At 37.8% G+C, this 15,940-nt stretch overlaps 2 protein-coding genes across 5 annotated transcripts; both read right to left on the bottom strand.

Annotated features, from left to right (window-relative positions):
* Nucleotides 1-789: 789 nt before the first annotated feature.
* LOC128856818 (endoplasmic reticulum membrane-associated RNA degradation protein-like) lies at nucleotides 790-15,562 on the bottom strand. 3 transcript variants are annotated; one of them, XM_054092175.1, is made up of 5 exons: nucleotides 15,359-15,562; nucleotides 14,978-15,306; nucleotides 13,752-14,920; nucleotides 13,431-13,591; nucleotides 790-2,207 (listed from the first exon to the last, which is right to left on the bottom strand). In XM_054092175.1, exons 1-4 carry the CDS (start codon nucleotides 15,528-15,530, stop codon nucleotides 13,450-13,452), a joined length of 1,812 nt encoding a protein of 603 aa, XP_053948150.1. In that variant the 5' UTR covers nucleotides 15,531-15,562; the 3' UTR covers nucleotides 790-2,207; nucleotides 13,431-13,449. The 3 variants fall into 3 exon arrangements, with proteins under 3 accessions (XP_053948150.1, XP_053948151.1, XP_053948149.1); XM_054092176.1 differs by lacking the exon at nucleotides 790-2,207 and adding an exon at nucleotides 12,769-12,853; XM_054092174.1 differs by lacking the exon at nucleotides 790-2,207 and adding an exon at nucleotides 12,872-13,219.
* On the bottom strand, nucleotides 9,008-10,540 carry LOC128856819 (uncharacterized). Of its 2 annotated transcripts, none has more exons than XM_054092177.1 (2): nucleotides 9,798-10,540; nucleotides 9,008-9,732 (listed from the first exon to the last, which is right to left on the bottom strand). In XM_054092177.1, exons 1-2 carry the CDS (start codon nucleotides 10,538-10,540, stop codon nucleotides 9,186-9,188), a joined length of 1,290 nt encoding a protein of 429 aa, XP_053948152.1. In that variant the 3' UTR covers nucleotides 9,008-9,185. The 2 variants fall into 2 exon arrangements, with proteins under 2 accessions (XP_053948152.1, XP_053948153.1); XM_054092178.1 differs by having other exon boundaries at nucleotides 9,008-9,729.
* Nucleotides 15,563-15,940: the final 378 nt, after the last annotated feature.

The raw sequence follows: 15,940 nt of genomic DNA, 5'->3' as shown, positions 1-15,940 counted from the left end.
CCAGAACCGACCCCTAGAGATGGCCTTCACCCCAAGAAGATTCTCCTATCTATTTGGTGGGATATGGCCGGTATTGTTTATTATGAACTTCTGGAACCAAACCAGACGATATCTGCTGATTATTATTCCCATCAGCTATCAAACCTGAATGAGGCACTTAAAAAAATCTACCGTCTTTAGTGAATAGACGCAAAGTTTTCTTTCACCATGACAACGCAAGACCTCATACCGCAAGGCAAACATTAGGCAAGCTGAACTAGATTGGATGGGAGCTAACGCCGCATCCACCATACTCTCCGGATATTGCACCTTGTGATTATCACCTTTTCCGGGGACTTCAATCCCATATGAGTAACTAGAACTACTCCTCAAAAGAAGTTATAAAAAAGGATATCGAGGCGTATTTTGGTTCCAAGAACAACAAATTTTTTCAGCTGGGAATTAAAAATTTATCTAAACGTTGGGAAGACATTGTAAATAATGAAGGAAAATATATTTGTGATTAATAAATACTTTAAACATCTTTTTTATTAATTTTAAAACCACCTTTATAAAACGCACGAACTTATGGACAGACCTGATACAATGCATTGTTCTTGTAAAATATTTCAATGACTTACCTATAAACTGAAGCAAAAAAAATTGAGCAAATTCATAAAAAAAAAAAAAAGAAATCGTTCGTTAAAATGTTGAAAGACACCCAAACCAGAGTAAAATCGGGAAGAGTCTTGTATCCTTGTATCCACAATTCCAATTTTTCTCACAATTTATTTTACAAATTATTCCCTATATATACACATTTCATTTCAAACAAAGCCTACTTATTTTCACAGAAAATTATAACAAATAGCAAGAGTTGAAGAACATTAAAGTGTTTATAATGAAAACATATTTCACAAAAGCGGTAGGTTCTATGCATGTATGTAGGAGAAGAAAGGAGCTTATTTTAATCGAATACTAAGTTGGACTCATCAAAATCCCTTGTAGTGATAAAACCTATTTTAAGTTGACTATAGCCGAGTTATGAAAACCATTTTTTTATTATCATTATTTTTTTTTTAATTCATTCTACACGAAGCAGTGTAACATTAAACTACTTACTTTTGCAATTCAAAATTCTTTCAATATCTGAAACGCACATACAAGTATATACATACATACATACATACATACATAAATATGTATGTGAGGCAAACTTAGTTGCCTTGTGATTATCGAGCTTTGAACTGTCAACTGAGTATACGCATACGCATGCAAATTCGACGCCTTAAGCCACTTCCTGCCATCGCGGAAATTGCATTTGTTTTATTTATTTGAGTTTCCTTATTTGCCGCTAGCATTCTTGGCTCTGTTAATGCCACTGTCCCACCACCAGCTGTGTTGATGTATCAATTTGCAGCTAATGCGCGTAGAATGTCGCGCGAGAGAAAATAAATTCCCTGCCAAAAATATTACCTCCCACGACGCGCCGGAGCTGGTGTGTATGACTGCCGAAAAGCGCAAGTACCGTTCGCTGAGCAGCATTGTTGATTTTGTGTGCCACAAGGCATATCATAACATTTTTATTTAGGCACGCTTCACGTCATTTACATCGAAGCTTGTATGTGTATATACATGTACATATGTATGTATGTGTGGAAAATTGTTTATACGTTCTTCGGCTTCCTTGATCTTATGCCGGCATCGCCACTTTGCCGTTTTGTCGGCACTTTGCGTTCACATTTACGTTGCCATTTATCTTCCAGTTGACTGACTCACCTAATCCTGCACTGGCGGGCACATTTTAACTTCCCTGCAGAGGACTTTGCTTTACAGCGTTTCCGCTACTGTCGACATTTGCCTTCGAGCTAACACATAGAAGTTGTGCTTTTCAGCACTGAGAAAGTATTGTCTTTGCGACTAAATACCGCACGTAATAATAAAACGTCTGGCACTCCCTGTCCTCCTCCTCTATTGTCTCTGCACTTGGCGAGTTATGAATATCTGTAATAACTGTCGTTGCAGAAGTATGAGTACTATATATGTACATATGTATGTGTAAATCATTTCATTTGACTGCATTAAAGACGAGAGCTCCGTGCATTATTAAAGAACTTGGCAGTTTCTGCATAGGTTGATTTTCCTAGTCAAATTCCGGCAGTTTCGAGTTTCGTTGGAATGATTTTGATTTTCAGAAAGCTAGCTACGCAAAACTGTGCTCATCGGATCTAAAAGTATGGAATAAACAAAATATGCTTTTAAAATTTAATAAATAAATTTCAATGTCACATCAGATATTAAGCCCACATACCTCGCATGAGAAAGTAATTAATTATTAACTAAAAAATCGCACTCAAAATCGCACATTCACTTCAGCTCAATTTCCTGCCTGTCGAGGGAGCACAAATGTCCCGTACCACTCGAGCCACCACCAAACTGAGTTCCTGTGCATGTTTCGCATCTGAATTAAATTATCACACAATGTTTGTAAACAAAGCAAACTCCAGTTCTGCTGCAATTTACACACACACATATGAAGGAAAACCTACTTTTCATTCAGATATATAAATTTGCATATCGATATGTAGATATTTTCATGCACACCTACCCACCTACATACATATGTATGTACATACATATCTATACGCAGCATACTCAGAGCGACCAAATAGCGTTGCGTATACGCCTCTCAAATCAAATGGCTGGTATTTATTTATTCCCCCTTAGTAGGTAATTGATAATGGCAAAATTTATCCCTGAACGTAGCCAGTATTTAACAACAGCAACGATGCACACATGAGTATGCACATTAGGGTGCCCTACGCGCCGGACAAAAAGAGGATGCTTTTACGCAAAAAAGAAATCCCGTTGAACAAGTCTTCGGAATGTTCGCTTATTTCTTAGCTTTTGCGAAGACCTATACGCAAAACTTTTTATGAAAATTAAAACAAATGAAAACAACAAAATCATTAAAACCAGATTCTTCGTTAAATTTAAGGCCAATTTAGAGGTGCAATAACCATAACCATATAAATCTGGAGATCGAACAAACCTATGAGCAACACTGTAATCGATTAGAGGTGACTTGCCTTAAGTTCGTAGTTGTGCGAGGGGTGCATTTTATATGTCGGGATTAGAGAACAAAAACAAATTTTAATCATCGAAAATCACTTTATTGTTTTTCAAAATATTCTCCATGAAGATCTATACACTTTTGCATGCGTTTGAACCAATTGTCGAAGCACTTTTGCCACTCTGAATGAGGTATCTCCAAAACATGCATTCTGAATGCCGCAACGGCTTCTTCAGGTGTCGAAACACGTTGAGCTCTCAGTTTGTTTTTTACGTACGGGAATAAAAAGAAGTCATTCGGTGCCAAGTCAGGACTATACGGCGGATGACCCATTAATTCGATGTTTTGGGTGCTCAAAACTGCAGTTCTTTGAGCCGATGTGTGAGAGCTCGCATTGTCCTGGTGAAGAGTGATCCGTCTTTGGCGATTGGTTTTCCTAATTTCTTGAAAGACAACTGGCAAACAAATGGTTATGTACCACTCAGAATTTACTGTTCTGCATTGTTCTAGTGGTACGGTTGCGACTTGTCCAGTTTTTCCGAAAAAACAGGCGACCATTTGCTTGGAAGTGCTTCGTGCGCGAACAACTTTTGTTGGATTTGGCTCATCTTGAAACACCCATACAGTCGACTGCTGTTTACTTACGGGCTCATACGCGTAAATCCATGATTCAGCACCTGTCACGATGTCATAGACGTGTTTCGAAGCCCCGCGATCGTATTTTTAGAGCATTTCCTTTGAACCATCCACACGAGCCTTTTTTTGAGCGATTGACAAATTGTGTGGGATCCAATGCGGACAAATTTTTTTGACAGTCAAATGTTTATGCAATATTGAATGTATGCTGGTCCCACTAATGCCTAAGATTGTCTCAATCTCACGATAGGTCACATGACGATCTTGCAAAATCAGTTCGCGCACAGCATCAATGGTTTTCGGAACAACAACTGATTTTGGACGACCTTCACGAAATTCGTCTTGGAGTGAACTACGACCACGATTGAATTCACCATACCATCGATAAACACTGGTCCTTGATGGAGCTTCATCGCCAAAAAATGAATTAAGTTCATCCATGCAATGTTGCTGATTAACGTCGAAAGTTGTAAAAAATAATCGCACGAAAATGTTCACGATTAATTCCATTTTTGGACCGAGATGAATCTTTTAAGTTACTGTAAACAACACAAATAGCCCTGGCATTTCAAAACGTTCTGAGTACGTAAAAGCCAAAAATTTCAAACTTTGCGATACAGCTGTCAGTTGCCAGATTGCAACACCAGCGTTGCCAAATCCCGAAATATAAAAGGCACCCCTCGTAGTCATAACCGTAACCGTACAGACTAATTGGATTTCGGTTTTTTGCCGTAGCCATAAACAGTTGCTGATTTGCTGCATTGTGGTATTCGAATGTTGTCATCTTTTCTTTAGTTTCTGCACTTTCGAAATTAACAAATAAATTATAATACGTGTAAATATGCGCTGATTATGGCTATGGCATCAATAATAGATAAACAGCTAGATATTTCGTTTTCCATGGTAATGAGCTATTATGGATTTTAACATTGATGCACTCCAATAGGTTTCCAATGTTATTTTTAAACAGAGCTTCTCTCGCAATCCGTAATCAAGAAACGAGATTACCCATGGAACATTTCTCTCCCGAAATCCGAGATTATAGATACTTTTTTCAATATAATTCTGTGTTTTCTATGTTATCGATAATTATTACTACGAATGTTAGGATAAACGTCAAAATAAAAACTAAATAAAATGAGCGCCGGCAAAGAAAAGTGGTTTGTAGGCATAATTCCAATAAAATGTGTATTAAATGTTGTTAATTATAAATTATTTAATTAATTATAATTATATATTTGAGAAAAACGCATGTGTCTATAGTCGCTTTGGCTATTGTTTATTATGAAATTTAAAATGTAATATCGAATTTCACATGCGTATTGCTGCCATAATTTTTGCAAACTCAGTAGACGTGTATTACTAGCAATAAATTGCTAAATTAATTAATTAGCTTCTCTTTGCCTTTTCTTCAAATCGTAAATAATAATTAAACAAACCAAAAACTCTAAAATGTTCCACCAAACCAATTCCTATGAAGAAAAATCTTTCAAAACGGTCTTGACACCAGATTGTCAATTTTGCAGCTAATCTGTCGTATGTGAACGGGTAGATAATTTTTGTGGATTTATCGCTAATCACTGTGTATGTGAACGTACTTTCATATTATGTGCACATGTGTTAGATTACCGACATTTTCCACCTTACTTGATTTACTGGTTACTGTGTTTTCGACTATTTTGTTAGTCTTGAGACGCAGAGGAGAAACATCAAAAGAAAAACGAAAATGGAAGCCGACCAAAAAAAAGTTATAAGTGCACAAAAGGCAATCGCAATAACGTACAGTGTATAGAAGGACCCCTCATTCTCGGATCATTCTAAAGCTTTTTCTTAAAAAGTGGTCATCGTCTGAAGGTATTTCAAACTCCCAATACGTGCTGTGCCTTTCAGCAATATACGTTCACACCGCATTTAATTTAGTCGCTTCCGTGCGTATTGCCGCAATACTCCTTTGCTACTTTAGTAATTCCCTTTTCTGATTTTTGCCAATTGTCTCCCACAGGCGGTCGATTGTGCCCTTAAATAAATTGCTTCATTGTTTGACTTCTGACTCTGAATACACTAATTTAATTAATCTGAAGTCTGATTACACAGACGGGTAGATTAATTTCTGCAATCTCATTCGATAATCTCGCATATACGAACATAACTTTAGACTTTCAACTGTACTCTTCGAACATTAGGGTCAACCATTTCTTCCGACATCAAACATGTTTTTCTGTGATTTGTGCGCTTGATCTTAATGGAATCGAAACAGATATATTTATATTATATAGTATGTACTTGTATACAGGGTGGTTCATATAGTGGGTTTTTAATCAAATGGTATTTTGAGAGAAAGTCAGCGTCATATCCGCGCGGAACGAAATGAAACGCTTTATACTAGAAAAACATTGGGAAATATTGTTAACTCATTTCCAAAGTCAATGATGTATAGCCCAAGCAGCGAGTTTATTGAAAAGAAGTCAAAATTATATTTTCTGATGAAGCGCATTTCGTCTTTCGGTCAACGTTGAGCGCTACAGGGATAGGATAAACGATCTTTTGTGGCCGGAAATTGAATACATGGACTTGGACGATTTTTGGTCTCAGCAGTATGGTGCGTCAGTTCATGCCTAAAGGGGATTTTCGCCCGCCAAGTTCGGTAATTGTGTTGTCAGCCGTCTCGACGATGTCAATTGGGCATCTCAGAGCTGCAATTTGACTCCGCTCGACAGGTTTCTATGAGGTACAAGAGCGAGCCATTCGTGAGATATATCCAGAAATAGTCTCCAAGGTCTTGGAAAGCTGGGTTAACAAGATGCGCTACTGCGAAGCCAGCCGAAAGCGTGTTTTATAAATAATGAAAGAAGCGAATACCGAAAAAAAAAATATATGTATATCAATATTTTGGAATTTTTAAAAATAAATCACTATAAAAGGATCGAATAAAAAATATATTTATACGCTTACGCTCTTTTTGGGTGTTTGGCGTCTTGTGCGACGTTGGGTGCGTCTTGTTGTTGTTCCACAAATGGGGCGCCTACAGTTTTAGGTCGACTCCAAACGGCAGATATTTTTTATGAGGGGCTTTTTCATGGCAGAATTGCACTCGAAGGTGTGTAATTGGTGTGCATTGTCAAGCAGTTGAACCATATTTTTTTGAAAATCGTCGAGGGCAAGTAATTTCTGTAGACGGTGTCTCTTAACGATTATTTTCTGCCAATAATTAGAGAACATCTTTCCTTCAGTGGATGTTCAGTAAGATGGTGCCACCCCGCGCACGTTCAGAGCGACCACAGCGATACTGGCCTTAACAAACTGATAAGCTGTTTCGGCGACATATCCTGGCCACCCAGGTCGCCCGATCTTACCCCTATAAACTTTCGTCTGTGGGGGTACCTCAAAAGTAAAGCCTATAAAACAAATACAGCGAACATCTCAGCACTAAAATATAGTCCGCAACAATCACGGAATACCAAGATTGTATACGACGTAACGGCCAACATTTAGAGAAAATAATTTTGTAAGAAATAATCTATACTTGCCTTATTTCTAATAATTATTGAAATAAATGTTTACCATTCGTAATTGTTTTTTAATGTATCTTGTAAATCTTATTTCTGCTTCCGGACACGCTGATTGGCTATGATTAAGACTGAGAGACATATATCGGATATTGAAAATTCGATTTCACCTGAGCTTCAACGCTTCTTTACTTGGTTTTAACTATGTGGGCCAGTGAATTTATATTTTAAGTTTATTGAAAGAAAGCACGATTCTTTAAAAGTGTCCCTTGTACGCAGCCTCTTACTGCCAAGTGGTCTAAAACCACAAAAATGGCATAATATATGTAAGAAAATTTTAAAAAAAATGTGTGTGCATTTAAGATGTGGTGCTCCCAACTTAGGACAGAAGACGCTCCCTAAGCCAAGCAAAGTGTACCAACACAAAAGTGAGACAGTTTTCTGCTTCGAACAACAAAGCGAAACTTCTTAAGCAACGAAAGTTTTTTCATTTTGTTTCTCAAACAGCTCGTCAAGGAACTTTCAAACGAAACTTCGGAGCTAAGGGGGTAGCCAAAGGTAGCTAAAAAGAACTACAAATACTGACAGTGGACAACACAGTCTGCCAGCCGCTGAAAGCTGTTGCATACATTTGCAATAAATTTAATTAAGAATTCTACAAATTCTTTCAATACCAACCCACAAAGGCGGCGAAACAAAGTCAACTGTCAGCACTCTCACTGTGGCAGTTCGAATAAACTTGCAACCACAGCCGGTATTGGCTGAAGCCAACATTAACTTTGTTCAAATTCACAAACAGGGCTATCTTCTACACCCGCGCCTCACCGCGCCCTGCGTCGCAAAGGGTGGAGTGCTGTACTGGTTTGTTTGTTTGCGCAGCCCAGCGGCGATGTTTGCGCGAGCGCTTTTGTCCATCGATAGAACATTTCAACAGTGTAAATTCACAAATATACATATGTATGTAAGCATTACATACACACATGCATGCACTTAAGCATAAACAATATTTAATGAATTTAAAATGGTTCACAGTGCCCCTCGTCCCTCAAACCAAATTCGTTACTTCAAGCCGCAACATAAAATAAGTATTTTTATTTCGAAATTCCATTGGGTGACTAGCACGCACGTGCACACTGGCACACACATACTTACGTACAAATGCATACTCGCAACAAAAACGAATGCTGGTGAACGCGTCATCGTTTTATTAACGCGAGATTAAACATATTTCCGGTGGGCAGTCGGAAGTGACGCTGCCAGTCATTGTTGTTATGGTTGTGCTGGCTCAAAAGAGAATGTAAATTTGTGGCCGGAGCACACAGCCAACCACTAGTGGCAGCGCAAGCATTGGACCGTTTCGGTTGTCGCCGGTGATGGTGAAAGGCGCTGCCACGTTGCGTTCAAATTGACCGGAATATTTATTAAATGCGATTCTTTGTTTGCCTTCCCAATTTCAGCAGCCCGCCGGAGTCATTGAAGAGTGACATCGCAGTTCGTCTGCCACTCCTACGTAAACTTACACACTCATCGCGCTAACTAGGATTATTTGTAATTAAATTGTTGGCCCAATGATGCCTGTCCATTGGTATGCCAAGCCATCCTGAAATTGACTTGCAAATTGAAATTTTTGTTTTCTTTTGATTACTTAAGTGTAAAGTACCCGAGCCGCAAGTGAGAGATTTGCACTGCATGCCATACAAAACACATTTAACAGGGATATGTATGTATGTAGTGCTCTGCACGTTCACCCCACAAACAACTTTTTATAAATCATAGGTTTTTATTGAAACATTTAATTTAAGTATGAAGTAATTAATATACATGAATGCAATATTATAGATTCGGATAATTACGACATTTGTATGTATGTAAAATATTAACTACAAGCTATGTAACTTTATTTTCCTTTGAAAATTTTCGGTTTTTGTCTGTGCTCTGTTTGCTCTCTCTGTGGCAAACGGACAGTTTGTAGCTTTGAGCTGCGCCATCACTTACTGCCTGCCACTAACGCTAACCTTACTGGGCTTTGGCGTTGCCCGATCCTTCTTGTCGCGCTTCATGTAGTCGTAGGAGTCTGTGTTTGCGACGGTACCGCTCAAAGAGCTTCCACTACCAGACGCCTGTTTGTCGTATTTATACGCTCCGGTGATGGCTTTATTTGCCTTCATTAGGTCGTCATAGCGGTCGTATCTGTTGGCATAGTCGTAAGGTGTGCGCACAATTTCCGGTAAATGTGCATAATAGACTATGCGGCGTTGATTCCGCGAATATTCTGGATACTTGGCCGACGTGTAGCCGTCAACAGGTGGATAATTAGCTGCCGGATAAGATGCCTTATCGTAGATTTCATTATTGTAAAGTGGAATATAGTCCCTGGGCTCTGGTATGTCGTAGCGGCGATCGGGATAATTGTAGTAGAGTTCGGGATATTGTGGAAAACGTGGACTGTAGCTATCGTAAGGGTCGTAGCGCCGACGATATAAGTAATGGTCTTCATAGTTGTAGGGATCGTAACGCGAATACGGCTCATCAAAGCTGCTGAAGAAAAATTATATTAATATTAAAAACTGCTCAACCACTTTAGCAGCAGCGTGACATTTTACCGATCGTAGCGTCGTAAATATGGCGCGTAAGAGCGGGATGGATACATTTCATAGTTATAGGCTGGTGCAATAGACGGATATTTTGCATCATAATGAACTTTGGGAATTGGCAGTTTGGATACAATTGGTTCCGTCAATTCCTTCGCAGCGTCATTAGAATCCTTTGTGGGTTGCGTGATAAAATTGACGCGCGCTTGACGTCCTCTCGATACATAACTATTACTAGCATCAGCCATGACATCCTCGACACCAGCGGGTGCACGTGACGCACTGCTCGACGCGGACGATCCATAAGCACCATTCCACGAGGATATGTGCCGCTGTGAATAGTAGTCATAATCGGGGTCCATTATTTGTTTTTCCGCCCGTGGCATATCGGCTCCTAACTTATCATCCTCACTCTTTTCCTCCTTTTCGTGCACCTTAATATGCTGGCTACCAATATTTTGTGTAAATTCCTGAAGGTTGTTTGATTGCGAACCGCCTCCCACCACCAAGCCTTTAGCCTGGTCGTATTCTAATGTTGAACGTTTATTGCGAATGGCTTTTTTAAACCCAGATAGCAGGCTTCTTGCCTCATAGTAATTTGAATCAGTTGAGTAGTATTCGGGCGATTCGTCAAACTGGTATCCTTCAAGTATTTCAACGTCCTGAGGTATTTGCATGGCACGCACCAGCAGAATAGAGTAACTAGCAAGCGTAAGGAATGCCAGCACCCATTGCTGAGGTCGGTGGGCATACATTTCTGGCTAAAAGTGTTGGCCCTTTTGAATGAGAGCAGACAAGTAGATCTAAGCAATCGAATGCAAAATATTTTATGATACACCGTTAGCCCTGTCCCCTTGCGACAGGCTATCAAATACAAATATTCAAAACTTGTAAACGTGTGTATGCACTTGAATCCACTTAAATTATCCTCATTTTAAATACTCGGTTGTGGTATATTATTACTTTTCGACAAAACAAATATCGACCGTTCGATGCAGATTCTAAAAAGCAACTGTAGTGAACAGCGTTAAATGGCCTTATGGCATCCCGAAAAGAATTTGTAGCAACGGTGTTTATGTATTATGGCCAATGTGTGTATGTTGCCTTTAAAATAGTTCCGATTATCATGGAACGATCAGCAAAAACTAAACAACCACATCCACACACTCAACCACCTCTTCATGTCACCAGCAAAAGCAACAGTTAAAATAAAATACAGAAACAAATTAATGTTAAAAACAGCAAACTACCTCAGGCAACGAACCCGCCACCAACGCTAAAAAACTGGGTTGCGCTCCCGGATCAACAAAAAAATAATAACAATCATGCGACAGTTCAGCTCAACAGATCCGCTCTTTCTATTCGAAATCACTCAAGCGCAAGATGAACCATATACGCGCATAAATACACACATACATACAATGATTTAATACCATAACGCGGAATCGCAACTAAAAATGTATGTAAATACCCGGCAGTAAAACTTGGAACAGTTTAAAGCAAAGTTTAGTTCTTTAATACGCGGAATGCAGTGCATCACTGCTTGTTGCGCTAGTCTACCTTTTGTTTCATAAATAGAAGTTAAATCAACTGTAATTTATAACAATACGGTGCAGAAAAATAAAAAAAAGCATGTCATGCTTCTAAGATTTTTCCCCCATAAAATATTACGCCTATCTATAGACAATAAATAATTCAATTTACATACTTAGGACCCTGACTGATGCACCTTAGTACATACCTAACGCAGATATCGATACTATTGAAGTGGCAATACAAAGCGCTAGCAGAAGACACATAAAAAGACGCACACAAATCCTGTTATGAGATGGCTCCCAAATAAAGAAAAATCTCCCCAAAGACGGCTTAACAGCCAAACCTCAACAGATCTTGCAAAATCTATGTATTAAATGTCAAATATTCGCATTTGTCATTATTTTAAATACTATGCATATTTCTTCTAAATGGGCTTAAGCGCGTTGGCCCTTCAATATCATTCTCATTCCTCCGCTTTGTACATTTCTTGGACTGCACTCGTTGCAGTATACTTAGATTACTTTTTACAGCAGTGCCCCAAATCTCAATCCTATATTTCCAGATCGGTACAATTGACGTTCGTTAAATAAGTTCTTTATTTAGCAATGATAATTTGGACTGACGTCCAAACAGCCAGTATAGATTTCGAAAGCGATTTTTGATTTCCTTTCGCATTTTCTTTATATTTTATATGATCCTGCCAGTTTAATTTTGAGTCGATCGTAATGCCCAGATATTTTGCTTGGGTGTCATATGCACGTCGGAATTGCCATCCCTAATTGGTTCGGTGGTTGTCCTTCAGTTTTTGTAGTTTATTTGCGTTAATTTCGATGTTCCATTTTTTTAACCACTTTAATGCCATATTTAGCTCGTTTTGCATCTTTATGAGATACCATTGGAATTGTGTCATCCGCACATATTGCAATCATGCTGTTTTCTAACTTTAGTACTGGAAGATCAGCTGTATATAAGAAATACAACGTTGGTTTTAAGACAATGCCTTGGAGAATGTCCGCGTGATAGGATTTTATAATATGCAGCAAAGGGTTAAATCGCTCAAAAATGAACGAAGTTATAAACCAGATCTACAATGTCTACTATGCCAAGTTAAAGAAACCAATTGGATCTAGCACGTGATGGAAACTGTTACAAGATCGAAGTGTGAGTGCAGCTACCCATCCTAAATGGAATAGTTCTGTACTAATCTGGCTAAGTGGGAAGTACCTAAGGGTATGTCCATACATATATATATATATAGTGGCACCAAATTCGTTCACATAACGTCGGCATCTGCATAACAAATGAAGATATATGCGCGTATGCTTCGCGGTACATTGACGCTGTGAGTTTTAAATGCCTAAAATCCATCAACATTGTAATACGAATGTTCTGCCCATATTTTTCACTGGCATGAATAACATCGATTTACCGGTGGAAATTTGAATAACGCCGCTCTTCGCCCGCACATTACCGTTCCCTCTTGAACTCGTACTAACCTTTCATTCACTATTTATGTTATGGCCAAGGGAAACCTTTAATAAGAAAAAAAAAAGCCATGCATGTGATTTACTGAAACCCATTCGTATGAATGTTAATCACATAAACTTATTTTAGAAACAAATAAAATAATTAGCAAGTCTAAAATGGCAATGGATCACATCCGACTAGTTGCCATGGAATACAGACAATAATAAATTTGTACCACTTTTCTGAAAAAATGTACGTATACACTTTCGGATTGAATGGTTTCTTTTTGTTGTGGGAGCAGTTAAAATGTTAAGTATTTCTGTTCTATCCACAGCTTCAACTAAATCAAATTAATGTAAAGCACTCATTGATAATTTCTTTTACACCCTTTTTGACAAACCAGTAGAGCATAAACGCAGACCCCGGCAAAGCTGCAAAGACAAATTAAAAATTCTTTTCGCGTAGCCAGAAGTTGTTTAACAATAGAAACTGATTTAACATTAAAAATACTTTTATCAAAATAAAATTTATAGCAAAGTTTTTGAAGCTCAGAAAAGTTTCACATTTCGTTCATTTATGCCCAACTATGGCGAATCCTAGTGTTGCATTGATCGGTTGAAAAGAGAAATGCAAAATACTTACATTTCAGGGAAATGCGCGGTCATAAGTGTTGTTCTGAATAATGTTGCATTTTTACTTCATGAAACTTTTCACATAATTGCACCGCTTTTATCCATTCGTTGTTGCTTTTGTCAGAATATTTAACCATATTCTCATTCAACTTTAAAGTACGTTTTAAGAACCTATAAAAAATTCAATTATAAACCTATATTTTTGTTATTTGTGAAAAAATGGCATAGTTTTCAGACTGAGATCCAGTGAATGTTGGTCATTCATTATGTTGACTATGCGAATCTTAGCACTTTCAGAAATTAGTCTAAAACGTAAATAAAGAACTTTTACCTCAGCAGCTTTCCCAGCGATTCCTCACATTTGTAAATTGCGTCGTCAGCCTGCATCTTTGAAAATATATGCAATAAACAATTTAAAATGTCGCATAAAACAGTGCAAATCATCGGCAATGTAGATAACATTCGTTCCAAAGTACGTCGCCTCTTTGAATGCAATTCTCGTTGTGCCAAAAGCTCTAATTTCGTGTCAATAGAATGTCCATAATTTACACAGGTTGCCTGAACTAAATTTGAATTTCTCAGCACCAAAAGCACAAGTTCCGACTCTTTTTTGGGGCGCAGGAATATTTTGATTCTAGGAGGTGTTTTCATTTCGCTGATGCCTTTTAAAATACCTGCAGATTCTTCCGTCAAATGTTTCTTTACGAGCTGTTCCAATTGCTTGGTTGCACCACACAAAGCTTCCCTTGCTTGGCAATTCAAGTGAAAAATACTTTCGTACTTTTGAAACGGCAATTCAAAACTTAGCAAGCCCAATGACAAGTACAACAGAATATCGCATAATTCCACATTGTCTATTTCCGTAATATCAACTTCACCGTGGCTGATTTTGTCGCGCAGGCGTGGCCCATTTGGCGCAATAAACAAATCGTAGACAAATTTTAGCAACTCCTCACTTACTACACGCTCATTTAGCAAGTTATTATTAATGTTTGTTTTCTTGCAGGGCACATCAGTTTCAAATATAGAATCCATTGTAATATAGTACTCGCTCAATTTGGCAGTAACATCAAAATTATTTACTTGTGCATATATCAAGCGCAATAGCAATTCTATTTGTGGCAAAATCAGCATTACCAATTTCCAATACTGTTGTTGTTTATAGTATTGCAAGAGTTGATACCAATAAATTTTGTAGTTTTCATTGAGCCATACATGAGTTTTTAATTGATGAACGTAGCTATTCTCATTAAACCAACTTGAAGGCAATATGAGCTGATTTGATACCTTTCTGCAAAGCTTCCGAAAGTCTATAGATTTCGGACGTTCAGTTAAACAGATTTTAGTTTTTTTTAGCTCGTAGCCCAGGCTGTGTATTAAAAGCACCAGTATTGTGTTGTAATAGTCTGGTATTTCCTGAGGTTCTGGGAAGCCATGCCAAACAATGTTTCTTAAATTTATAGAATCGGGAGTGCCCATTATAATTTTCAATAAGGAAATCTAAAATATAATCATTTTCTTAAGTTCCGGATATTTCACTACAATAAATGGACATACTATTTCCAATCCGAATATATTGTACAGCTCCTCTGTGCGTAGCAGGTCTCGCAACAAATGCGGTGGTGTGCATTTGTTGCTTGTGGTAAAATACAAATTTGCCAACGCGTTCTCCAACAGTGAGGTCATTAGAAGAATTCTTTCTACAGATAGAGTTGCGGCGGTTTCCTCCACTTGTAATGAAATCAGCAAATATTTACAGTTGCTACCTAGCCATTCCAATTGCAAGTGGTTTAAATCTAACTTCTCACTGCAATACAAATGATGGATTCCCTCGAAAATAGGAAGCAATTTGTGGAAACAGGCCAGATACACATCATATCGACAGGCTAAAAATATTTCATATTTATTCAAATGTCTAGTGTTGCAGTTAGATTTTACTTGTATCATTTGACTCCAAATGGCTCGCGAATAGTCCATACAATTCTTTGAAATTTAAACACCAATTGGAAAATACATATTTTCCAGTTTTTTCAACTGCAAATGTATTAAATTTCACAAAATATTTGGAAATTTTTTCGCTTATTAAACTACATTTTCCTATTTGTTGCATTGTTTTTGATTCACAGCTGTTTAGCGCGAATAATAACAAAAGGTGTGTTCAGTTAAAGAATGCACAGTGTTGCTTCTTTTGAGAACCGGAATAAAGCATGACAAATGGATTTATCAAATGCCAAAGAACCTAAATACTATGAAAAGCGTGAGCGCCCTGAACTAACCTTTAACATAAAGTATGTATGAAAAGTGCCAAGGTTGAGCTTGAAGCACTAGATTTAGAGTTTTTTTAAATTGTTTAGTGCATAGTACACATGCTGAAACAATTATTCTTTCAATAAATGCGTTTAATATATTGTGGTTCTGGTTCAATAGCAGATAAAAATATCAAAATAGAAAATATGACTTGAAGTCAATTTTATGGTAAAATTTTTTTAACAGAAACTGTTATGAAAAATATATACCTTA

The sequence above is a fragment of the Anastrepha ludens genome, chromosome 3, assembly GCF_028408465.1.
Source record: "Anastrepha ludens isolate Willacy chromosome 3, idAnaLude1.1, whole genome shotgun sequence".
NCBI classification, from domain to species: domain Eukaryota; kingdom Metazoa; phylum Arthropoda; class Insecta; order Diptera; family Tephritidae; genus Anastrepha; species Anastrepha ludens.
This window is presented reverse-complemented; position numbering and strand designations above follow the sequence as displayed.